This window comes from Oryctolagus cuniculus, chromosome 2, assembly GCF_051225735.1.
Source record: "Oryctolagus cuniculus isolate XC-2025 breed Fujian yellow rabbit chromosome 2, ASM5122573v1, whole genome shotgun sequence".
Lineage (NCBI taxonomy): Eukaryota > Metazoa > Chordata > Mammalia > Lagomorpha > Leporidae > Oryctolagus > Oryctolagus cuniculus.
The window spans coordinates 182037294-182064365 of record NC_142868.1 but is presented as its reverse complement, the minus strand read 5'-3'; the positions used below and the strand labels follow the sequence as shown (position 1 = coordinate 182064365).

The following is a 27072-nucleotide window of genomic DNA, read 5'->3' as shown; positions in this document are numbered from 1 at the left end:
ATGTGGAAGCCGGCTCACCCTTGAAGACTTTTCTAAGTAAGGAGATACAAATAATAAATCCCGGAAAGATAACTAACCGCCACAGGCAAGTGTGTGTGTGTATGTGTACATGGGTGTATACTGCTATGTATGCCTATGCATGCATGAGTACATGTAATATTGCTGTGCGTGCATATTCATGTGTGTTTTGTGTGCTACCGGGAACGACCATGGGGGCTTCCGGCTGCAGAACCACCACGCAGAGGACACCCCTTCTGTGCAGCCACACTCACCACACATCTCCCAGACTCTGCACCCCAGTATGTGCCAGCAGGAACAGCCATGCCCGAGGCGAGGCAGCACAGGGGTGTTCACTAGGTGCTGACCCAGCGCTCAGCAGGGCTGCTTCAACACCTGCCCACCCGCCCGTGTGCACTGACTGAAGGCACCCGGCCTTCTGAGCACCAGGAATTATCATGTTTATCATGCGGCCTCCTATTTGATCCTCTGCCCCTGCACGTGGAGTTTTGTTCTCTCCTGCAACCTGACACCTAGAGCAGTGCTGGCCCTGGGGTGGAAAGAGGACCCTGGCGGGTTCACAGAAGAGGGTGGAGGCAGCGGCGGCACAAGCAAAGTCTGTCTGCGGCAAACCCACCCAGCGGCACTAGGAAAGGCCCCAGGAGGGAAACCCGGCGCCCAGGGACAGGGGACAGGGGCCCATGGGCCTTGCTGGGCAGGGCCAGGAGCTGGGCTAAGGAGCTGCTGAAGGGACTCGGCACAGAGGTGACGGACACCTATGGTTCAAGTTGGCAGCATGCAGACAGCAGCTATGATGGTGTGAAGACAGGAAGGAAGGCTCAGAAACGTAGTGCTCCGATGGAAAGTGCTGAGAACAACGACCATCCACGCCTATGATATGAAGTGCCGACTCTTCTGTGTCCGGCACTGTCTAAGTGCTTCACTCATGTCACACAGGAAGCCAGTATTTCTCCCATTTCACAGATGAGGAAACTGAGGCCCGGGGCCATTCAATAACTTGCCTAAAGTTCAACATCCAGTAAGCGAGGGAGCCAAGATGCAAGGCAGGCAGTCTGACTGCACAGCCTGGACTCAAAGCCGCTGTGGCTCAGGAACAGACTCCAGGCTCCAGCATTTCTTTGGAGGCGGAAGGTGAGGTAGAGCGAGGCGTCGGCTTGGGTGACGAGCAGTCAGAGTCAGCACTCCAAGCATCTAGACAGATCTCCCATCAGGCTGCCTGGGCAACACCGAGCCGTCGCCGCTCCCACCGCTAGCAGGTACCAAGCCTGAGCCCCAGCAGACTCTGCCTCGCGTGGCCAAGACTCAGAACATCTGAAACCTGCCGAGTCCACGGGCTCTCCCGAGGCCGCTGCTCACGCTGTGACACACAGAGTTCCAGAACTGGCCAGGACCTGCGCGGCCATCCCAGGCGGGGCGTCTGCCTCCCCCTCCTGCTTCAACCACGCTGGGCCACTCTGACACGCAAACATCGAGCGTCCTTGTGAGGCTCCGCTTCAGAAAGAGCACGAGGCCTCTGGAAGGGCTCGCAGCGGCAGCTCAGCCCAGTGACCTGCGCACGGCACAGGGTCTGAGGCCCAGGTCACAGGCTCACAGCAGAACAGCCCTCCCAGTCCTCAGAGCTGCGTGCCCCCCTCTCTTTTGTTCAGGTTTTATATAATTTTTAATAGACTCAAAATTGCAAAGTAATATACCAAAGCGCACATGTGTTCTTTTTAGTGTTTCCAATAGCTCCAGGTGTTGTCCTAACACCTAGTCCTGCCTCCCTTAAAATCAGTATCCGGTGGAAGGTAATTTATAAAATGTATTACTTATTAATTTTATATTACTACCTACAGGCGCATGGTTAACAGTGGAGTTAAGAGGTCTCGAGTAACTGGCATTCCTTAAAAACTTATTCTAGGTAATATTTTTACCTGATTACTTACGATGCTGCTTAAGAGCGACTCAACTTAATTTGATTAAAATATACACTCTAGGGGCTGGCACTGTAGCACAGTGGGTAAAGCTGCCTCCTAAATTGCCAGCATCCTATTTGGGCGCCAGTTTGAGTCCCAGTTGCCCCTCCTCCAATCCAACTCTCTGCTGTGGCCTGGGAAAGCAGGAGAAGATGGCCTAAGTGCTTCGGTACCTGCACCCACATGGGAGACCCGGAACAAGCTCCTGGCTCCTGATCAGCTCAACTCCAGCTGTTAGGGCCATTTAGGGGAGTAAACTAGTGGACAGAAGACCTTCTCTCTCTCTCTGCCTCTGCCTCTCTATATTAACTCTGCCTTTCAAATAAATAAGTTTTTCTTCAAAATACATCATTGAAATTTATTATAGATATGTCCTTTAAAATACATACACATAACATGTTGAGTGAAATAAGCTGGACACAGAAAGACAAATACCACATGTTCTCTCTTATATGTGGGAGCCAACATTTAAAAACAAACAAACAAACAAAGGAAGAAGGAAGGAAGGAAGGCAGACAGACCTATGTTTATCAATATTGCTGCAAATACAGTTTTGTGAAACTTTATTTTATGTTTATTTAATACCTTAACTAATTAAGAATGTTATATTATTATAGTTTTAATGATCTCTGATTACCTTAAAATTTAATATATATAGGTGAAATGGTCACTTTTCCATTCAATTATTGCCATTGTCTATATTCCTACAAAACTAGGGTCTTTTTGCTTTTTACTTGTTAAACATTATTTCATGAAGTATTAAGTATTAAGGCTTTATACTGTAATGTATAAAAATATTTATACACATTACAGTATCGAATAAATAAATCTTTAAAACAAAAATATGCTCCAGGGGTGGGAGAGCAGAGCAGTGAGAGAAGCTGCCACTTGCAATGCCGGCATCCCACACTGCAGTGCTGATTCGAGTCTCAGCTGCTCTGCTTCTGATCCAGCTCCCTGCTAGTGCACCTGGGAAGGCAGTGGAAGATGGCCCAAGCGCTTGGGTCCCTGCCACCCACATGGGAGACCCAGATGGAGTTCAGGGCTCCTGGCCTCAGTCTGTCCCAGCCCTGGCTGTTGCAGGCATTTCAGAAACAAACAAGCAGATGAAAAATCACTCTCTCTTCCCACTGCCCTCCCCCACCACCTTGCCTTTCAAGTACACAAAAATTATAAAAAAAAAATTTTTTTAATTATAAACAAACATGTTTAAAGTATAAACCCCCATCCTGATTCTTTAACTCCCCTTCTTTCCATTTGAAAGCTTATAACACACAACTTCTAGTTGATTGAGATCATAACTCAAAAAAAAAAAAAAAAAAAAAAAAAACCTGCACGCGAACAGGAGCCCCGCAGCACCAAGACTCACGCATTTCGATGAACAGCTGCCTCTTCTCGGCCATGGTCTTCCGCCTGTTCCCGCTCTCCTCAATCATCCTGGAAGACAAAGGAGGACACCATGAACCACTGCACAATTTGACAATGGATCCCGATGCTTATCATCCTGCTGTGAAGGGGGCACCGGAAGCCAGGGGGAGCACATCACAGAATGGAAGCATGACACAGAAGACGACAAGCCACTGCTCCTGAACTTGACACCTTTTAAAACAGTAAAAATTCAGTACTTGAGTGAGCTTGCACATTTGCTTCCTATGCTGAAAACACGGGGCTATTTCTAACTTTGATTCTTCTCTGCAGAGTCCTGGACTGACTGAGACACCATTCCCGTGAGCCTCCTGTTTCACATGGACAAACAAGTAAAGAAATACAACTGAGGCAATAAACACAATGAAAGGTGCCAACAAAGAATGTCAAGAACACCAGCTTATGCAGGAAAAATAGACATAAACTCTTCTATTTTTAAAGAAAGATTATTTGAAAAGCAAAATGAGAGAGGGAGGAGAGACAGAGAGAGAGAGTTCATCCATCACTGGTTCACGTCCTAAATAGCTGCAATGGCCGGGACTGGGCCAGGCTGAAGCCAGAGCCTGGAGCTCCACCCAGGTCTCCCAAGCTGGGTGGCAGGGGCCCAAGCACTTGCACCACCACCTGCTGTGTCCCAGGCTATGCACTGGCAGGAAGCTGGATCAGAAGCCTGGAACAGCCAGGACTTCCAGGATGGGATGCAGCAGCTTAATCCGCTGCATCACAATGCCTGCCTCTTCTGTTTCTTTTTCTTCTTCTTTAAGATTTATTTTATTTATTTGAAAGTCAGAGCTACACAGAGAGAGAAGGAGGGAGGGAGGAGGAGAGGGGGAGGAGGAGGAGGAGAGGGAGAGAGGGGGAGGGGGGAGGGGGGAGGGGACGAGGGGGTGAGGGGGAGAGGGGGAGAAGGAGGAGAGGGGGAGGGGAGGAGGGAGAGAGGGTGAGGGGGAGAGGGGGAGGAGGAGGGAGAGAGGGTGAGGGGGAGAGGGGGAGGAGGAGAGGGGGAGAGGGGGAGGAGGAGAGGGGGAGAGGGGGAGGAGGAGAGGGGGAGGGGAGGAGGGGGAGAGGGGGAGGGGAGGAGGGAGAGAGGGGGAGAGGGGAGAGGGGGAGAGGGGAGAGGCAATAGGGAGAGAGAGAGGGAGAGAGAGAGAGGGCTTCCATCTGCTGGTTCACTCCCCAATTGGCGGCAATGGCCAGAGCTGTGCCAATCCAAAACCAAGAGCCGGGGGCTTCCTCTGGGTCTTCTCACGCAGGTGCAGGGGCCCAAGAACTTGGGTCATCTTCTACTGCTTTCCTAGGCCATAGCAGAGAGCTGGATTGGAAGTGGAGCAGCCAGGACTCGAACCAGCGCCCATGTGGGATGCTGGCACTGCAGGTGGTGGCTTTACTCACTATGCCACAGCGCTGGCCCCCTCTTCTGTTTCTATATTTAAATAGGAGCAGTATTCATCCCCGGACCCAAGGAGCTCCTAAAAGTAACTTTTCTACACACAGTACTAATTTACACTGACCAGTGATCATATCATGATCACCTCATTTAGTCCTCACAAAACACCTACGTGCTGGAATTACTGATGTCCTCATTTTATAGAACAGGAAACAGACACTTGAGAAAGAATACTAATTTACTCAAGGGCCCATAACTCAGAAGTGGTGAAGTAGAATCCTAATTCATTCATTCAATTTCCTATACAACTGTTCTTGTACATGCATATTTTCCAATCTCTATGCCTAGAAAGCTGGAACACAAATACACCATCACACAGACTCTACTGGTGCAAAATCTGTCACAATTTCAGCTTAAGTTCTTGTCATTCTATGACAGAAGAAACATCTAGATAAACAGCATAAAACCAAATGATTTCTGTAAAAGATCTAATTGCTGCAAATCATTTTTCAAAAACCTTGGAATCACAAATTAAACGATAACTATACAAACTGCAAATTCATTAAAGTTGCCTAGTTTTATTTTATTTTTTGCCAGGCAGTTAGTGAGAGAGACTTATAGATAGTGAGAGAGAGAGACAGAGAGAAAGGTCTTCCTTTTGTTGGTTCACCCCCCAAATGGCCACTATGGCTGGTGTGCTGTGGAGAGCTGGACTGCAAGAGGAGCAACCGGGACAGAATCTGGTGTCCCAACCGGGACTAGAACCCGGGGTGCTGGCGCCACAGGCAGAGGGTCAGCCTAGTGAACCACGGTGCCAGCCAAAGTTGCCTAGTTTTAAAAAGGTTATTTCTCAGAGCCAGACTGTGGCACACTGGGTGAAGCCGCAGCCGGTGGCACTGGCATCCCATATGGGTGCCAGTTCAAGTCCCAACTGCTCCACTTCTGACCCAGCTTCCTGCTAAAGCACCTGGAAAAACAGTGGCGGATGGCCCAAGTGCTTGGGCCCCTACCATCCATGTGGGAGACTCAGGAGATGCTCCTGACTCCTGGCTTCAAACTTGTCCAGCCCTGGCTATTGTAGTCATCTGGAGAGTGAACCAGCAGATGGAAGCTCGGTCTCTCTCTCTCTCTCTCTGTAACTATGCCTTTCAAATACTCTTCAAAAAAAAAAAAAATTCTAAAGAAACAGAAAATGCATGTGTTCCTTAACGTTCCAGTTAATATTCTGATTACTAAGATGGCCCTCTCCTAATCACTGAAATGATACCAAGTAGGCTTCAATATATGTGATGGTTACTTAAATAATCTGTCCCCAAGATGGAAGGATTTTAGATATAAAGCCAAAGAAAAAAGCAACCAGGAAGAGCAAAACAAAACAAAACAAAACAAAAAACACACAATTAAGTCTCAGAGTGAAAACCAGGAGTTGGTTCCAGAAGCCCTGGTTACAAAGGAAAAAAAGATATTCAAAAATGTGTTCCTGGGACGCTGGGGTACCTGTTAAGTTGCCACTTAGAATGCCTACGGGGCCAGAGCCGGCACTGTGGTGCAGCAGGTAAGGCCACAGCCTACATGCCAGCATCCCATGTGGGTGCTGGTTCGAGTCCTCGCTGCTCTGCTTCTGATCCAGCTCTCTGCTGTGGACTGGGAAAGCAGAGAGGATGGCCTGAGTCCTCGGGCCCCTGCACCCGCATGGGAGACCCAGAGGAAGCTCCTGGCTCCTGGCTTCGGATTAGCTCTGCTCTGGCTACTGTGACCACTTGGTGAGTGGGCCAGCAGATAGAGGATCTCTCTCTTTCTCGCTGCCTTTATGTAGCTCTACCTTTCAAATAAATAAGTAAACCTTTAAAAAGAACGCCCACATCCCACACAGAGGGCCTGGTGGAGTCCACACCAGCATTCCCAGTTGCCCTTGGCACTGGCACCAATACCTCACCCAAATGAGAGACTGGAAAACCAGAGGAACTGTACTACCTTGGACTGGATCCAACCTGCCACCTGTTTGTGCAAGCAAACTTTCACTGGAACACAGTCACACACATCCTTATATTTATTGTCTATGGCTGCTTTCATGCTATTTGGTAGAAAGTCTAAAATGCTGATCATCTGGTTCTTTAAGAAAAAGCTTGCCAACTTGACCTAAGGCAATAATAATGAATACTGCACTACTATGCATGTCTGGCTGCCATTAGGTCAGCATGCCCCCTCCTCCACCCATCAGAATCACCACCACCATCTGTGTGAGTCAGTTCCAGTTGCATTACTGGAAATCTATACTTGGGGAAGTGCTTTCATTAGTCGAAGATTCATCCCTCAATGTGAAAACATATTAAAAAATATGCACGCCTCATGAAGCCGTCACATGACACATATTTATTGGCCAGTTCTGCAGCAGGTGAAGTGAGAGGTGCTGAGAACCTGCAGGGAACAGAGGACCCGTCCTCACCCGCACGTAGCTCAGACTCCTGTGAGAGGGGTGAGCACAGCAAATGCTTGGTGCGTGGGCCAAGGAAAGCACAGAGCAACGGTAGCTGCTGTTCCTATTCTTGTTGCTGTTATTATCATCATTGTCACTACCACTCCACAGGCAGTTTACAACCCAGGGAGGAGGGTCTCATCCTGTAATGAATAATAGATGTTATCTGATTTCATGTGCTTGAAGAAAGTCTTTGGGGGCCAGCGCTGTGGCGCAGCAGGCTAACACCCTGGCCTGAAGCGCCGGCATCCCATATGGGCGCAGGTTGGAAGCCTAGCTGCTCCACTTCCGATCCAGCTCTCTGCTATGGCCTGGGAAGGCAGTAAAAGATGGCCCAAGTCCTTGGGTCCCTGCACCGGCATGGGAGACCTGGAAGAAGCTCCTGGCTTCAGATCGGCACAGCTCCAGTTGTTGCAGCCAATTGGGGAGTGAACCAGCAAATGGAAGATCTCTCTCTCTCTCTCTGTCTCTCCTCTCTCTGTAACTCTTTCAAATCAATAAATAAATCTTTTTTTTAAAAAAAAAAAAAGTCTTTGGACTTTCTCAAATTAATAAAACACAAAATGGACACCCAAAACTGACAAAATGATTGTATCTTGAAGTCATGCAATTATTAGAAACCTGAATCAAGCCACACATACAAATGTACATCAGAATGATCTGAGATACCAAATGAAATGGTCACATCACATTTAACTAACACAGACTCAACTGCTCAACTATATGTATTTTCTCAGCTGGGAGAAAGTTGAATAAAATGGACAATTACACACCATCAGCACCCCCACCAGGACAGTGTGAGGAAGAAAGGAATCTGAACCTTCCTGCTCCACCCACCTATCTCTGGCCTCAGAGAGGGCAAACACCAGTTGGGTAAAGGACTTCTGCTTCTCATTATTCAAACCTGTAGGCCCCTAGGGTGGGCACTTAGCTAGAAGTTAAGTCACCTGCATCCCAACGGACATGCCTGGGTCTGAGTCCTGGTTCCATTCACAGTTCCAGCTCCCTGCTAATGGCTCAGGTGCTTGGGCTCCTGCACCCACATGGGAGACCCAGAAGAAGTTCCTGGATCCTGGCGTCAGCCTGGTCTAGCCCCAGCCATTGCAGCCATTTGGGGAGTGAACCAGCAGATGGCAGCCATTTGGGGAGTGAACCAGCAGACGGAAGGGCTCTCTCTCTCTCCTCCCACCCCCAAACTCTGCCTTCCAAATAAATACATCTTAAAAAAAAGTAACCCAAATCCCAAGGAAAAACTGGCCACGCTGGACTTCATATATAACGGACATCTCTCTCCCCAGGAAATTCCAACAGTTATTTTTTCCATACTAGATTTTTCTCTTACCCACTGATTTTAGAAACTAATCCCAAGTTAAGATTTGACCCCACTGTGTGAAGGTCGTGAAGACACAGGCAGCTACAGGGATTTGACAGCTGCTTCAGAAACAAGGTTTCTCATGTCCTCAGAAGTTTGCACAATGGTTCACGTACGCACGTCAAAGTTCTCAAAATTGGAGCTATAACACACAGTTGGCAAGTCTTTTAAAAATAATCATGAGGGGCCGGCGCCGCGGCTCACTAGGCTAATCCTCCACCTAGCGGCGCCGGCACACCGGGTTCTAGTCCCGGTTGGGGCGCCGGATTCTGTCCCGGTTGCCCCTCTTCCAGGCCAGCTCTCTGCTGTGGCCAGGGAGTGCAGTGGAGGATGGCCCAGGTGCTTGGGCCCTGCACCCCATGGGAGACCAGGAAAAGCACCTGGCTCCTGGCTCCTGCCATCGGATCAGCGCGGTGCGCCGGCCGCAGCGCGCCAGCCACGGCGGCCATTGGAGGGTGAACCAACGGCAAAAGGAAGACCTTTCTCTCTGTCTCTCTCTCTCACTGTCCACTCTGCCTGTCAAAAAAAAAAAAAAAAAAAAAATCATGAGGCCGGCGCCGTGACTCACTAGGCTAATCCTCCACCTGCAGCGCCGGCACACCGGGTTCTAGTCCCAGTTGCGGTGCTGGTTCTGTCCTGGTTGCTCCTCTTCCAGTCCAGCTCTCTGCTGTGGCCCGGGAAGGCAGTGGAGTGGAGGATGGCCCAAGTGCTCCTGGCTCCTGGCTTCAGATCAGCACAGTGCGCTGGCCATGGTGGCCACTGGAGGGGTGAACCAAAGGAAGGAAGACCTTTCTCTCTCTCTCTCACTAACTCTGCCTGTCCAAAAAAAAAAAAAAAAAAAATGAAGTTAAAGCAACATTCCAACCTGCATATGCAGTGTCAAGTGACAAAATTAAAACAAAATTATACTTACATTGCAATAACTACTGATTCATCCTTTATGTACACCAACAATGACTAGAAGCACATGTGAAAAGGAAATACATTTATAAGACCTTTATCCCCCCTCAAGTTTTAACCTGTCGCTGTGTAGCTCAGCAACTGTTAGAAAATTGAATATAGTTTATGTTTGTACTTAAATAGTTTTTAAGTCTTTAACATGTGTGCCTGGGTGACGTCCTTGTAGTGCAATGGGTTAAGTCACCACTGGACTGCAGGCTCCACTTCCAATCCAGCTCCCTGCTAATGCACCTGGGAAGAGGAGGAAGAAGAGGGGAGAGAAAGAGCAAGACAAGAAGGAAGAGAAGGGACAGGCAGTTCTGAGCGAAACAGAGAAACAGCCCGGTGCACTCCCCACCCACCCCCGCGCACTACTTCCAAGGTTTGAGGAAGAAGAGGAAGAACGTGATGGCCAGCGAGGAAGCAGTCTGCGAAGCGCTCTGCATCTGTCCTGGCCAGACCTCGGCCAGACCCTCCACCCCCCACCGCTGCAGGCCGCTCCCTGACCAAGACACACCTGCCCCCTCGCTCACCGCCACCCGTGAAGCTGCAGCCCAGACCAAGACCAACATGAAGTCTAACAGCGCAGCCCCCGGCGCAATCCGGATCCGGGCAAGACAGGGCAAGCGCACGCCAGCCTGACTCATGCCCCGTCTGCACCTACCAGGCCTCTGCAGACCTGCGGTCTCCAAGAGGGTCGGCAGATCAAGCATGGAAGAGCACGGAACTCAGGTGGCCATGATGTGCTTTTGTATCCCTGGCCTCAACACAGTAGACCCAGAACCCCCACACTGAGCAAAACCCAGGAGCAACCCCCCAGTTCTGGCTCACAGAGAGCCACGCACAGACAGCATGGGAGACCTCCCACAGCTGTTCCTCTCCCTCTTCCCTCTCTTCCCAGAAGCGGTAGCGGCAGCAGCTGGCACTGGAAAACTACAAGAGTCAAAACCATGAAGGGACAAGGCGGTGGCAGGCGCAGACTGAGAAGGAGGAAATAAAATTCCACTCACAGATGACGTGACTTGTGGAAAACCCAAAACAATTGACAAAAACTCCTGGAACTTAAGGCTACTATTGTAGCAAGGTTGCAGGACACAAGCTTAATGCGCAAACAGCAACCACTTTACTATATACCAGCAATAAGCAGAATTTAAAACATACAACTATTTCACATTAACACTCAAAAATGAAATGCATATAAATCTGACAAAATACACACAACATTTACATGAAGAAAAAACTACAAGACTCAGAGGAAAGGAAGTGAAAAGGAACTCAGTGGAGAGATCCCACGTTCATAGGAAGGAAAATTCACCAATGTCAAGACGCGGTTACTCCCAACTTTCTGCAAGTCTGCCATTCTCAAGTTTAACCATCGCAAGCCCACCAGGCAGATACAATGCTCATGTCAGAAATAAGAAAACAGAAACTCGGAGGAGACAAGTGATTTACTCAGCTGCTGAAGAGGCAGGGCCGAGATGAACCCACAAACACTGATCCCATGCCCATGCCCTTCCCCCACCCTCCCCCCAGTGCCACTGCCATGAGCTTCTGTCATGACAAAATCATCTTTAGAGACTGAACAGGGACATCTGTGCCCACTCCCCAACCCTGCAGGGACATTCAGCAACATCTGGGGATGCTACTACTGGTTGTCACAGTTGGGAGGGTGCTGCTGGCATCCAACCGACAGAGGTGAGGAAAGCTGCCCAATGTTCTACAATGCACAGCACAGCCCACAACAAAGAATCACCCAGGTCAGGGGTCAGCGTCATGGCTAGTAGGTTAAGCTGCAACCTGGGATGCCGGCATCTCATGTGGGCACCAGTTTGTGTCCTGGCTGCTCTACTTCCAATCCAGCTCCCTGCTAATGGCCTGGGAAAGCAGTGGAGGATGGCCCAAGTGCTCAGGCCCCTATACCCACGTGGCAGACCTGGAAGAAGCTCCTGGCTTTGGATCAGCCCCACTCCGGCCACTGCAGCCATTTGGGGAGTGAACCAGAGGATGGAAGATTGATCTCTAACTCTACCTTTCAAATAAATAAATAAGTGTTTTTTAAAAATCATCCAGGGAGGCCGGCACCGCGGCTCACTGGGCTAATCCTCCGCCTTGCGGCGCCGGCACAGCAGGTTCTAGTCCCGGTCGGGGAGCCGGATTCTGTCCCGGTTGCCCCTCTTCCAGGCCAGCTCTCTGCTGTGGCCCGGGAGTGCAGTGGAGGATGGCCCAGAAGAAGCTCCTGTCTCCTAGCTTTGACCTGGCCCAGCCCTGGCTGTTGTGGCCATTTGGGGAGTGAACCAGTGACTGGAAGATCTCTCTCCTTCTCTCTCTCCCTCCCCTGCCTCTGCTTCTGGCTCTCCTCTGTAACTCTTTCAAATAAAATTAAATCAATCTTTAAAACAATCATACAGGTCAAAAATCAACCATGCTGAAGTTGGTAAACCCTCAGAGAGGTTATTCAATGGAATTTTAAAAACATGAATCCAACATTAACTTTAATCACTTGTTTGACATGGAATTCAACAGCAAGAGCTGGTGTCCTGGATTCTATCATTTTGGTTTTTTCATCTGTCCCTCAATTTCTGTACCTCAAGTTCATTACCTGTCAAATGGATGTGATGGGACGCCTTTGGGAAGCAGTGCAAAGAAAGAGAATAAGCATTTAAGTCAATTAAGTTGAACAAGTACTAACTCCACCACTTGGGCAGTGGATGAACTACCCAACCCTGAACCCTTCCGTGCCTCTGTGCGCCTGCGATGACTCTGAGCATCTTTCTCAGAGGACGGTTATAGGGGGAGGGAGGGTGCCTGCAACAATGCCTAGCACACAGTAGGAGCTCCGTGAGTGCTAGCAGCAGCCAGCACACCAACCCAATGCTAAGGAAAAGCTGGTCACGCGACAGCCACAACATTTGCTGACTTCACAGGGGTAGCAGACCTTGCCTTTATCCCATCACCTAGACGCCTTGAACACATAACTAAAACTCTCCCATCGCCAGCATCTGCACTGAAGTCAGACTTGCCACCTCCAGGGCAGCCTGGAAGGACCAGGAGCTGCCATCCCTGGCAACAGTCCTCTCACTGACCGACAGGAACACTGAGGAGCCAGCTCTTTCACCCTCAGGTCAGCGGGGAGGATGCTGAGGTACCCCCAATGGGATGGGACTTTGTTACCCACAGTGCAGGCTACATCCTCTTTCCTCAGGCTGGAGATGCATGGCAGGTATTGAGGAAGGAGCCAAAAGCACGCCCCTCCTCCATGCCACCCCAACTTTACCAATTCCATCTACCCTGCACCCAGAGGATCTGCTTTTGTTCCTGCAGGATCTAACTTTTGGAGTCCATTTTGTTCCCTGAACGACAGGCATCAAATAGCACAGACTGACCAGGTCCTAGAAACAACACCAAGCAGTGGCTGACCATAAGTAAACATTCCAGCTCCCCTCCCTCTTAAGGAGCCCTGTGTTTACACTGGCCTCCAGGGCTCCCCGTGGGAGTAAGCTGCAGTCCCCACACCAGGCACCTTTCCTGATAACAAACCCTTTATTTGCTTTCTTCCCTTCCCTATCTCACTCCCCCACTGGTTTCTCCTCCAAAACAAAGTACTCAGAAGCTTGTAATTCAGACCACATAAAATCCACATTCATGAGTACACATGAACTAGGATTACTACAAATGACTCGTATTTCCCTGGGCCCAGTGACGGGTACCAGGGCTCTGCGTGAGCAAATGCCTGCATCTTTGTATTTATGCCCTGAACAGCCATGTGTGAGGAGGATCCAGTCTGCCGACCTATCTGATTACAGGGCCCCTGTCATTTGGGATAACCGTGAAGATCACCACCTCCCTCCTCGTGAGCTCCCTGGGACAATGACAATCACCAGTCCCTCCACAAGGGCTCCTGGCACTGCCTTTCGAGGCCTCCCAATTCAGGATAACCAGAACCCCCCTACCACCCCCTTCACAGGCTCTAATTTCAAATCCTGCCATTTCCTTCCTCGGAATCACTCCCACATCCACCCTTTTTTCCCATTTCAACTGCCAAAATCTCTGTGACACTAATGCACAAATAAAACTCCAGGACCTCTGACCTCAGGACTTCCTAGCGCCGTATTCCTGCAGTTCCCCCATGCACACATGCAGAAATCCACTCGGGGCATTCACTCAGGCTTCTCCTGGATGGTTCCCTGGATGGTTCTCCTGCAGTGGTTCCGGGCACCACTGACTCAGGAGCTGCTCCTCACCCAAGTCACAGAACCAGAGGTCAGTCTCCATCCACACGCGTGCTGGCCAGGAGACGGTGAGCAGCGTTTCTTAACTTTAAAAGGGGTTCAGGCCGGCGCCGCGGCTCACTAGGCTAATCCTCCGCCTAGCGGCGCTGGCACACCAGGTTCTAGTCCCGGTCGGGGAGCCAGATTCTGTCCCGGTTGCCCCTCTTCCAGGCCAGCTCTCTGCTGTGGCCAGGGAGTGCAGTGGAGGATGGCCCAGGTGCTTGGGCCCTGCACCCCATGGGAGACCAGGATAAGTACCTGGCTCCTGCCTTCAGATCAGCGCGGTGCACCAGCCGCAGCACACCAGCCGTGGCGGCCATTGGAGGGTGAACCAACGGCAAAGGAAGACCTTTCTCTCTGTCTCTCTCACTGTCCACTCTGCCTGTCAAAAAAAAAAGGGGGGGGGGGGTTTCAACCTGGAACTTCCTGGAAGAGGCTGTTTAATGTTCTAGGCTCAAGGTCAAACTGAATGGACGAGTTTTTAAGTAAAATACCAGAAGTACAGTCCATGAAATGAAAAAGCGTTAAGCTGTATTGGATCAAAATTAAGTGCTTTGCAACAGATATCAGAACAATGGAAATCAGCAATAAACTAAAAGAAAACACTTTCAAAGCACACATCTGGGGTGGGCTGGTGGCACAGCGTGAAACAGCCTCATGGGACACCTGCATTCCCCCATCAGAGTGCCTGGGACTGAGTCCCCTCTCTGCTTCCAATCCAGCTTCCGGGGAGGCTGATGATGGCAGATGATGGCCCACGTACTTGGGTTCCTGCCACCCAGGTGGGAGACCCAGATGGAGTTCCTAGCTCCTGGTTTTGTCCTGGTCTAGTCCCCAGCTGTTGCAGGCATTCGAGGGAGTGAAACAGGGGATAGAAGATCTCTTAATATCTCTCTCACCCTCTCTCTCTGTTTCTATCATTTCTTCCTTCCTTCTTTCCTTCCCTTTCTCCTTCCCTCCTCGTCACTCTGCCTTTCGAATAAACAAATAAAACTTTATTTTAAAAAACTGATAAAAAGGGAGCCAGCACTGTGGTCCGGCAAGTTAAGCTGCTGCAAACAGTGACAGCATGCCCTATCAGAGTGTCATTCAAGTCCCAGCTCCCTACCAACGTTCCTGAGAAGGTACCAGATGATGACCCAAGTGCTCAGCCCCTGTCACCCATGTAGAAAACCCAAAGGAGTTCTTGGCTCCTGACTTCAGCCTGGCCATGTAGGGAGTGAACCAGCAGATGGAAACTCTGAAAGGCAGAGGAACAGGGAGAGGGAGAGACAAATAATAAATCCTTTCTCTAAAAAACATCTGATAAGAGACTTGTATTCATATTACACAAAGAACTCATAAAACTCAATAAGAAAACAGTCCAATTAAAACATGATCAAAAGATCTGAGAAGACTCTCACCAAAGAAGATGTACATATGGTAAATAAGCATATGAAACAATGTTAGCAGGAAATTGTGGGGAGCAGCCCGGACTGGACTGAGTTACTGGAATTAAGACTTATTCTATGCATCTGCTCTCCCACAATATGGCGCTGGGAGAGAAGTAAACAGCTTCTGCACAGCTGCCTCCAGTTCAGCCAATAAACTGTAGGACTTGCTCCTGATTGGAGGAGAGCAGCGTACTCGGCGTGTGGGCAGCAGAGTTGGGATTGGCAGAGGAGGACTATAAAGGAGGAGAGAGACGGCATGCACCAGGAACATCTAAGGGGAACATCTAAGGGGAACACCTGTGCAGCCCCCGAGAAGAGCCGGCCGGCAGTGTGCCGCTCCCCTGCGGAAGTGGGGAAAGTGGCCAGGGGGAACTGCCCTTCCACGGAGGTGGAAGGGATAGTAGCCAACCCGGGAAGAACCAGCAGCAAACCCGGGGAGGGCCGAGCAGACGAAAGAACAGCGCAGGGTCCTGTGTTGCTCCTCCACGAAGAGGGGGAGCGACATAATGGTGCCGTGACTCGGATATGAAGCCTAGGCAGGGTTTAGTGTCGTTCCTCCACGAAGAGGGGGAGCGACAGAAATTACAAATGAAAAAAAAAAAAAAGACACTCACCAAGGAAGACCAGATCCTAGGCCATAAGCAAACATTAACAAATCCAAAAGAACTGAAATCATACAAAGTACATTATCTGACCGTAATGGGTTTAAGCTTGAACTGACAGAGAGAGACATAAATCAATGAAACCAAAAAACTAGATCTTCGAAAAGATCAATAAAACTGATAAATCACTAGCAAGACAAAGAAAAAGAAGGGAGCATGAATTTCCAATATTGCTACTCAGGGAATATCACTACCTGTGAACATTCAAAGAAATACTGGGCCAGTGTTGTGGCACAGAGGATAAGCCACCACCTGCAACGCTGCCACCCAAGAGTCCCTCGTGCTCTACTTGGGCTCTAGCTCTCTGCTAATGCACCTGGGAAACCAGCAGAAGATGGCCTAAGTGCTTGGGCCCCTGCCACCCACATGGGAGACATGGATGAAGGTCCTGGTTCCCAGCCTTGGCCTGACCCCAGCCATTGTGGCCATTTGGGAAGCGAACCATTTGCCTTTCAAATAAATAAATAAATCTTAGTAAATAAAAAAACTATGAGGAAAAACAATTTTATTCTATACATATGACAAGTTACATAAAACTGATCAATGCCTCAAAAACCATAAATTACCATAACCAGCCAGAGCTGAAGCAGATAACCAGAATAACCCTTTAATTATTAAAGAAACTGGGGCCGGTGCTGTGGCGTAGTGGGTAGAGCCGTCCGCCTGCAGTGCCGGCATTGCATATGGGTGCCAGTTCATGTCCCAGCTGCTCCACTTACAATCCAGCTCTCTGCTGTGGCCTGGGAAAGCAGTAGATGACCCAAGTCCTTGGGCCCCTGTACCCATGTGGGAGACTTGGAGGAAGCTCCTGGCTTCAGAATGGCACAGCTCTGGCTGTGGTGGCCAATTGCTGAGTGAACCAGTGGATGGAAGACCTTTCTCTCTCTCTGCCTCTCCTCCTAACTCTTTCAAATAAATAAATAAATAAATAAAATCTTTAAAAAAAATAAAAAAAGAAAAGAAACTGGTTTGTAGTTTCACAAAGCCTTCTGTAATCAGAAATCTCCAGACTCAATTCTATAAGATCTCAAAAGAGATCCCTGTCATGAAGACAAAGAAACTCTCCCAACTCATTTCGTGGCCAGCGTTACCCCGCTGTCTACAAGAAAAGACAGACTGCCAGCCGCTGTTCATGAACATAGAGGCAAAGTCCTCTACCAAATACTAGCACATCAAATCCGTGACTGTATGAAAGCCACAGTAATGCCTTGCAGTACCAGCCCCAGGAGAGCAATGGCAATCCATGCACTCAGGGAGCGTCCAGAAAGAAACCCTCACACTGTCTACAACAGTGCCAAGGCAACTCCATGGGGAGCAGACAGACTTCTCGCCAAACAGTGCTAGAATCCACCGCAGTGCACTCACACAAACTGTACTAGTTACAAGGGGCTGAGGACGTGTGTGCAGAAGCAGAATGAGAAGATGTGCATCTTCCGTTAACTTTTAAAGATCCCCTTATGGAACACTGTTCAGACACACAGAGAGGAATCCTGAAAACATGTATAAATTACAGAAGACAAAAAGAGGCACTTCACAAAAGTCATGGCACAGTGCTGGCACCCCATAGGGGTGCAGGTTCAAGTCCCAGCCATTCCACTTCTGATCCAACTCCCTAATGGCCTGGAAGAGCAGCAGAGCCTGGCCCAAGTACTTGGGTCCCAGCCCTGGCCGTTGTGACCACTTGGGGAGTGAAACCAGTAGATGGAAGATCTCTCTCACTCTATAACTCTGCCTTTGAAATTAAAAAATTTAAAAAAAAATTTAAAAAGGTCACAAAAGGCCACATACGGTATGATTCCAATTCCGTGAAATGGCCAGAATGAGCAAATCCACAGTGATTTTCAGCCTGGGGCCAAAGGAGACCAGCGAGCACTGCTAATGGGCACAGGGCTTCTTAGCCTGGCTGAGGAAGGTGTTGTAGAATCACACAGCAGCTGCACGATTCCCTTCGTGTACCAAAACCACGGAAGTGTAAGGAGAACTAACGGGCTTTGGGAAGTCCATCTCACATACACACACACAAGTGTGTGAGGCTTTGGGAGGGTGTCCCCCCGTGCACTGCTGGCATGCACCCTGCTGCGTGCTGCTGTTCACTCGTCTCGACCGCCACACAATTTCATACACTCCGTGTCAGTCGTCTGCTCTCCCACGGATGAAAATCTGGGTGCTTTCCAGGCTCTGTGTTTTTTTTTTTTTTTTTTACCCTCCAGCGAATGGGGTTGCCACAAGCACTCTTGTACCTGTCTCTAGCTACGCTGGGCCAGAGTTTATCTTGGGTGTACCCCTGAATGAGGAATTGCCAAGTGTTTTTCTCAAGTTCACCCACACACATTCTTGTCAGCGAGGCATCGGGGAGCCTGTGGGTCACATCCCCGGCAGCACCCAGCCTGTCAGACTTTCCCAACCTTGCCAACAGTGTGAGCATCAGCTCATTGTGGCCCTGACTCCTCTTCCTCGGAGCACTAGTGAAGATGCTCACCTCTGCATATGCTTCGTGGCCATACGTAGTTTCTTTCTTTTTTTTTTTTTTTTTTTTTTTTTTTGACAGGCAGAGTGGAGAGTAAGAGAGACAGACAGAAAGGTCTTCCTTTTCCGTTGGTTCACCCCGCGATGGCCACCGCGGCTGGCAGCACCGCCCTGATCTGAAGCCAGGAGCCAGCTGCTTCTCCTGGTCTCCCATGCAGGTGCAGGGCCCAAGCACTTGGGCCATCCTCCACTGCATTCCCGGGCCACAGCAGAGCTGGACTGGAAAAGGGGCACAGACCCACGCCCCAACCAGGACTAGAACCCAGGATGCTGGCGCCGCAGGCGGAGGATTAGCCTAGTGAGCCGTGGCACCAGCCCTTACGTAGTTTCTTTTAATTAGTGATTGATGCCACTTAGAATTACGTTTTTGTTACACTTGTTTAAAGTATCTTTTTATTTCAATACAAAGAAGAATTTTCTAAGCAAAATCCAAAAGCACAAAGAAAACTAAAACTGATAAATTAGGCTACATTGTGGGGAGCGGCCCGGACTGGACTGAGTTGCTGGAATTGAGACTTATTCTATGCATCTGCTCTCCTGTGGGGAGCAGCCCGGACTGGACTGGGTTGCTGGAGTTGAGACTTGTTCTGTGCATCTGCTCTCCCACAATATGGCGCTGGGAGAGAAGTAAACAGCTTCCGCACAGCTGCCTCCAGTTCAACTAATGAACTGTAGGACTTGCTCCTGATTGGAGAGCAGCGTGCTTGGCGTGTGGGCAGCCGAGTTGGGATTGGCGGAGGGGGACTATAAAGGAGGAGGGAGACGGCATGCACCAGGAACATCTATGGGGAACATCTGAAGGAACACCTGTGCAGGCCCCTGAGAAGAGCCGGCCGGCGGTGTGCCGCTCCCCTGCGGAAGTGGGGAATGTGGCCAGGGGGAACTGCCCTTCCACGGAGGTGGAAGGGATAGTAGCCAACCCGGGAAGAACCAGCAGCAAACCCGGGGAGGGCCGAGCAGACGAAAGAACAGCGCAGGGTCCTGTGTCGTTCCTCCACGAAGAGGGGGAGCGACACTACATTTTTTTCTTTAAAGGTTTATTTATTTATTTGAAATGCAGAGTTTATAGAGATACGGAGGGAGAGACAGAGAGAGAGGTCTTCCATTCACTGGTTCACTCCCCAAATGGCTAGAGCTGGGCCAATCCAAAGCCAGAAGCCACAAGCTTCTTCCTGGTCACCCACATGGGCGCAGGGACTCAAGCACTTGGGCCATCTTCTGTTGCTTTCCCAGGCAAATCAACAAGGAGCTGGATCAGAAGTGGAGCAGCCAGGTCTGGAACCAGCACCCATATGGGATGCCAGCATTGCAGGTGGTGGCTTTATCTGCTATGCTACAATGCCAGCCCCAGCTACATTTCTTTAAAAATAAAATTTATGTATCCAAAAACCCACTGGAAAACCCATGGAATGGAAGAATAGGTCTGTAATTCATATAACCAAATGACTAGTACCCAAGATATACTCATACATGGCACTTGTACAAATGGGTAAGAAAAACTGACATTAAGATGTGAGCTGGCAATTCATGCGAGAGGCAAAACAAATGGAAATCAAGCATGTACAAAGTCACACATGATCTCAGTGGTTTAAACTGCTGCCTGTGACACCAGCATCCCATATGGGTGCCTGTTCGATTTCCAGCTGCTCCACATCCAATCTGGCTCCCTGCTAATGCACCTGGGAAAGCAGCAGCAGATGGCCCAAGTGCTTAGGCCCCTACCATCCATGTGGGAAACCTGGTGGAGCTCTAGGCTCCTGCCTTCGGCCTGGCCTAGCACTGGCCACTGAGTCATTTGAGAAGTGAACCAACAGCTGGAAGGTCTCTCTTGCTCTGTCTCTCCCTCTCTTATTCTGCCTTTCAAATAAATAAATAGGGACCTGCATTGTGGCTTAAGGGGTTAAGCCACCACTTGCAATGCTATCATCCCATATGGGTGCCAGTTTGAGTCTCGGCTGCTCCATGTCCAATCCGGCTCCCTGCTAATGCACCTGGGAAAGCAGCAACAGATGACCCAAATACTTGGACCCCTACAGCCATGTGGGAGACCCCGAAGAAGCTCCCAGCTCCTGGCTTCGGCCTGACCCAGTTCTGGCCGTTGCAGTCACTTAGGGAGTGAACCAGATGAAGAGCTCTCTCTCTCTCTCTAACTCTGCCTTTCAAATAATTTTTTAAAAACTCTAATAAAATAAGAATAGATAAGTCCTAAAAAAAGACTTAATATAGCATATAGCAATGAGCATTCACAGGGAGCATGGAAAACTCTTAAGCACTCCAGGAGTTTACCACACAAGTCAGGACCAGTGGTTGCTTTGGCAGGGAAGAAAGGGGTAATGACTGGGACAGGGCACATGCAGGGCTGGCAAAACAAAATCCTACTTCTTCTCTCTTTTTTTTTTTTTTTTTTTAAGATTCATTTATTTATTTGAAAGTTAGAGTTACACAGAGAGAGAAGGAGAGGCAGAGAGAGAGAGAGGTCTTCCATCCACTGGTTCACTCCCTAATTGGCTGCAATGGCCAGAGCTGCACCGATCCGAAGCCAGGAGCCAGGGCCCAAGGGCTCGGGCCATCTTCTACTGCTTTCCCAGGCCATAGCAGAGAGCTGGATGGGAAGTAGAGCAGCCAGGACTTGGACTGGTGCCCACATGGGATGCCAGCACTGCAGGCAGCTTTACCTTGTATGCCACAGCGCCAGCCCCTACTTCTTCACTTGCTTACTGACAGCGGGGTGCTTCCTGTATTGGTATCCATTTTATTTTGCAACAAAAAGTTCATGAAAGCATAAAAATTTACTCACACACCCATCAGATGGGAGAAAAACCAGGTCTGAAAGCAGCATTTATATTGGCAAAAATATGAAGCAACCTATCATCAGCAACAGCTGATGAACGTATAAATAAATGTAACCACTTTGAAAAGCAGAGGCAATATCTTGTAAAGTTAAAAACGTGGGTGTTCACATGAGAGACCAGAAGCACCTGGCTCCTGGCTTCGGATCAGCACAGTGTGCCAGCCGCAGCGTGCTGGTGAGCCAGCCGCAGGGTCAGTGGGTAAAGCAGCCATCTGCAATGCCTGCATCCCATATGGCCACCGGTTCATGTCCCTGCTGCTCCACTTCCCACCCAGCTCCCTGCTAATGGCCTGGGAAAACAGCGTAGGAGGGCCCAAGCACTTGGGCTTGGGTACCCATGTGGGAGAACTAGAAGAAGTTCCTGGCTTTTGACTTCGGCCTAACACAGCCCTGGCCATTGTGGCCATCTGGAGAGTAAACCAGCAATGGAAGATTCTCATTCCCCCCTCCTCTCTGACTTTGGCTTTCAATAGTATTGTTTGCAAACATAAAATCAGAAACAGAATGGGAAAATAAAATTATTGTACAGTCAATCACACAGAATATTATACAGCAGAGCTATTTAAGAGAGATCAATTTCACAATGTTATGTGGGAAAAAAAAAAAAAACACTACACAAGAGTAAGATAAAACTATACCACCTAAACAGAGCTCAGAAACATACACGTTAATGTAAGAAGACAGAGACGTACGGAAACACCACAGTAGGGGCAAGTCCAACCTAGGTGCTGCTCTCGTCAGCCTAGCCTGGCCCTGAGTACAAAATACGACCTATGAATTTGCATATATGTAGCGAAAGTATGAAGAAGCATAGGGGAATGACAATCACCAAGCGCAGAGGGGCGATTCTGCAGAGGAATGCCAGCGCTATCGGCTTAGACAGGGTTCTGGGTGTACTCTACCATTGTCTGCACCTTATACCTGGATGTCCTATTTCATTATAAACCGTGAAGTCATCTACTCTGAGTATACTCTCTGGTTCACCTTTTCTTTAGTGGCTGAGTGGAGGCAGTTCTCCATATTTTTTAAGATCGTGATTTATTTTATTTATTTAAGAGACAGACATAGACACCCACTAGTTCACTCCTCAAATGGCCAACGGTGAAAGCCAGGCCAGGACAAAGCCAGAGGCCAGGAACAAGGCACACACAAGCAGGAAACTGGAATTGGAAGCAGAGCCAGGATTCAAATCCAAGCATTCCAGAGCTACAGAGAGGTAGAGGCAGAGGCAGACGCAGAGGCAGAGAGATCTTCCATTGCTGGTTCACTCTCCAAATGGCCACAAGGGCCAGAGCTACACCGACCTGAAGCCAGGAGCCAGCAGTCTCCCAGATCTCCCATGAGGTACAGGGCCCCAAGGACTTGGGCCATCTTCTACTGCTTTCCCAGGCCATAGCAGAAAGCAGGTTGCAAGTAGAGCAGCCAGGTCTTAAACCAGTGCCCACATGGGATGCCAACACTGCAGGGGATAGCTATACCTACTACAGCACAGCATTGGCCCCAAACCCAGGCATTCTGATATGGGATGCAGGCATCTTACCCATCTCATCAAACACCCAATCCCATAATCGTGTATTCATAATCCTTATTTTCCATGAGCCTTCTGACTCATCATATAATCTGAATGACCAACCACTAAGCCAGGCACAGTTCATGAACTACGATGGGTCACATTACTGACCCCTCCAGGTGGAGGCACCCCCACTCTCATAGGCTCCTGACATATATCAGACACACACTTGCAGTAAAGCATCAGTCTGTGGGTTAAACATTAGTGAAACTTGACTTGGAGGCTACTGTGCTTTAAAAAAAAAAAAAAAACAGAGTGAGGAGACAGGACTGAGTTAGGCTTGAGGGGTTACGAGGATTATGGACATAAGCACTGGACAAGGAAGTGCTGAGGTCACAAGGCCAGTCATCTGGGGAGCTGGCCAAGGATCTGACTCCACAGCCCGTCTCTTCCCACTGAGCCACACTGCCTCTGCAGGCCAACACAAATAGGAGCAGGCAAAGAACTTCATTCCCCAGCTGGTGCTGAATCAGACCTCAGGCCAGGCCCCTGTTTTCTTCTAGGAAGACAGTGTGTGGTCCAGACCCGAGCTCCGTCTGCAGGCAGAGACAACAGGAAAGGCAGAGGCAGCTGGGCAGTGGTCCACACAGCCTCTGCTGCCACCTTCCTTCATTGCCCTTCAGTCCCTGAACCACCACCCCAGCCCTCAGCGACACCAACTCCTCCCGGTACCCAGAGCTCTGTGCAAAGTCATTGCCTCCCAGCAAGCCCCTGTGACTCTTTCTCCATGTGTCCCTGTAACGAAGGAGCCGTGGTGCCTGAGATTGTCATTTTGTAAGTACTCAGCCTGAACCAGCCAACTTTCTTGACAGAGAGCTAACTTCCTTATTTCAGAAAAATGGTCAAATATCTTCCCTCTAATACTTTCCTGTTTTCAGATGGGGAAAAAATGCCAAGGAAAATCAATATTCATAAATCCTACAGATCAGATCAGTTTTTCTTTTCTTTTCCTTTTTTTTTTTTTTAAGATTTTACCTAGGACGGCGCCACGGCTCACTTGGCTAATCCTCCACCTGTGGCGCCGACACCCCAGGTTCTAGTCCCAGTTGCTCCTCTTCCAGTCCAGCTCTCTGCTGTGGCCCGGGAAGGCAGTGGAGGATGGCCCAAGTGCTTGGGCCCTGCACCCCGCATGGGAGACCAGGAGGAAGCACCTGGCTCCTGATCGGCACAGCGCGCCAGCCGCAAGAGCCATTTGGGGGGTGAACCAACAGAAAAAGGAAGACCTTTCTCTCTAACTCTGCCTGTCAAAAAAAAAAAAAAAATTTTCACCTATTTATTTGAGAAGCAGAGTTAGAGAGAGAGAAAGAGAAAGAAAGATCTTCCATCCGCTGTGTCACTCCCCAAATGGCTAAAAAAACAGCCAGAGCTGGCCAATCCAAAGCCAGGAGCTGAGAGCTTCTTTTGGGTCTCCCACACAGGTACAGGGGTTCAAGGACTTGGGCCATCTTCTGCTGCTTTCCCAGGTGCATTAGCAGGGAGCTGGATTGGAAATGAACCAGCCGGGACATGAACCAGCAAATCCAGCCACAGACGGAGGCTTAGTCTACTACGTACACCACTGTGTCAGCCCATGGATCTGCTTTTTACAAACCTGAATGCACCCTCACGGTTCCAACAGGAAACATTACATTAGACTACCTGCACGCCACAGCTGCAGCAGGCCCTAGAGAGCAAATACAAGCCCCGAGGGCTGTAGTGGTGATCAAATAAACCATGTCAAACACTTAGCACAGTGCTTTGCATGAAATAAGACCTGATCAATGTTAACTACTGATATTAATATAAACTATTTTATTCTAGCATGAGCATAGAATATAGAGCAGTGTTTGATTATAACAAACACAGTGACAATGATATTTGGTCCAAATCTGATTACTGTAGCATGTTGGTCATCTTTTAACTCATATTTAATGATGACATACAAGAATTCAAGATAAATATGTGTTCTTTAAAGGTTTCTTTGTTTTTAAAAAATGCATTGACAACTGACAGACTATTTTCTCAGTTATCTACAATTCAGAAAACACATTAAAGAAAAAAGGTGATAATTTCAATAAATGACCCCATAAAGTCATCAGTAAGAGTTGTGGCACATCAGATTAAGCCGCCTCCTGCAACACTGGCATCCCAAATGAGCTCTGGTTCAAATCTCAGCTGCTCCACTTCTGATTCAGCTCCCTGCTAAAGTGCCTGGGAAAGCAGCGGAGGACGGCTCAAGTATGTGCTGCCCATGTAGGAGACCCGGATGGAGCTCCAGGTTCATGGCTTCAGCCTGGCCCTGCCCCAGCTGTCGTGGCCATTTGGGGAGTGAACCAGCAGATAGATGAGTGCTCTCTGCTTTCGTGTCTCTCCCTCTCTCACTGTAACTCTGCCTTTGAAATAAATGTCTTTTAATAAAATAAATTAATTAAACTCAACATCCAATTAAAAATACAAACCAAAAACAGAAGGAAACTTCCTTAAACTGATGAAACTTTTTTTTGAAAGATTTATTATTTATTTATTTGAAAGAGTTACACAGAGAGAGAAGGAGAGGCAGAGAGAAAGGTCTTCTATCTGCTGGTTCACTCCCCAAATGGCCGCAATGGCTGGAGCTGCAACGACCCAAGGCCAGGAGCCAGGAGCTTCTGGGTCTCCCATGCAGGTGCAGGGGCCCAAGGACCTGGGCCATCTTCTACTGCTTTCCCAGGCCATAACAGAGAGCTGAATGGGAAGTGGAGCAGCTGGGACTCGAACTGGCACCCATATGGGGTGCTGAAACTGCAGGTGGCAGCTTTACCCTCTATGCCACAGTGCCAGCCCCCTTACAAAACATATCAATGAGAAAACCTCAGTACACATCCTACCTAGAAAAGTGTGAACACAGAATCACTTTGTAGCACAGCAAGCTAAGCCACTGCCTGCAATGCCAGCATCCCACATGGGCACAGGTTCAAGTCCTGGCTGCTCTGTTTCCAATTTAGCTCCCTGCTGAATGCCTAGGAAAGCAGGAGAGGATGGCCCAAGGGCATGGACACATACCAGCCACGTGGGAGACACAGAAGGAGCTCTGGGCTCCTGTCTTCGGCCTGGACCAGCCCTAGATGTTGTAGTCATTTGGGGAGTGAACCAGAAAATGGAAAATATCTCTACAACTCTGCCTTCCAAATAATACATTTTTTAAAAAAATAGAAACATGATCAAGAACTGCATCAAGACACAGACTGTCAGCTGAACTAAGTTAGTTCAAAGGGCAGGATCCCTGGCCCACAATTACCACACCTGGTTCTCCCTGGGGTCCAACAGGTCAGGTGAAGCACCTCAGTGAAGGATGAATAGACACAAGAGAAACAAAATCAAAATGAGTCTGTAGCCAGTGCTGCGGCATTGCAGGTAAAGCTACCACCTGCAGTGCCAGCATCCCATATGGGGCACCGGTTCAAGTCCAGGCTGCTCCACTTCCAATCCAGCTCTCTGCTATGGCCTGGGAAAGCAATAGAAGATGGCCCAAGTCCTTGGGCCCCTGCACCCACGTGGGAGACCTAAAAAAAGCTCCTGGCTCCTGGCTTCAGATGGACACAGCTCCAGTCATTGCGGCCAACTAGGGAGTAAACCAGCAGATGGAAGACCTCTCTCTGCCTCTCTTTCTCTCTGTGTTTAACTCTTTCAACTAAATAAATAAACCTTTAAAAAAAAAAAAAAAGAGTCTGTAGACCAAATTTCAAAACGCATGAAGAGATACGCTAAGACAGCCAGCCAACAAAAGCAACAATTAAATATAAATTCACTCCAGATGAAGTTTAATTAATAACAATCTGACCAAGGCTTTTTTTATAAATACATTCAGGATGCTTGGAGATGCATTTTATAAATTACTAGAAATGCAAAATGATAGGGTTTGGAAGACAGTTTAGCAGTTTTCTACAAAGTATATTCTTACCATCTGATCTAGGCTCCCAGATATTTACCCAAGTGAGTTAACTGTCCAGGGGCCAGTGCTGTGGCACAGTAGGCTAAGCCTTCACTTGCAGTGGGTACCCATATGGGTATCCCAGCTGCTCTTCTTAGACCCAGCTCCCTGCTAATGGCCTGGGAAAAGCAGCGGAAGATGGCCCAAGTGCCTGGGCTGCAGCCGCCCACCTAGGAAACCCAGAAGTAGCTCCTGGCTTTGGCCTGGCCCAGCCCTGGCCATTGCAGCCATCTGAGGAGTG

General features: G+C 49.0%; 1 protein-coding gene across 16 annotated transcripts in view; it reads right to left on the bottom strand.

Moving 5' to 3' along the window:
• DTNB (dystrobrevin beta) overlaps positions 1 to 27072 on the bottom strand; it is a 248570-nt gene that overhangs the window by 215253 nt on the left and 6245 nt on the right. For all 16 annotated transcript variants that reach the window (XM_051843168.3, XM_089326719.1, XM_051843163.3 and 13 more), the window contains exon 2: positions 3343 to 3410. In XM_051843168.3, the coding sequence (XP_051699128.1) occupies positions 3343 to 3409 (67 nt within the window). In that variant the 5' untranslated portion in view covers position 3410. The remainder of the gene's footprint in view (positions 1 to 3342; positions 3411 to 27072) is intronic.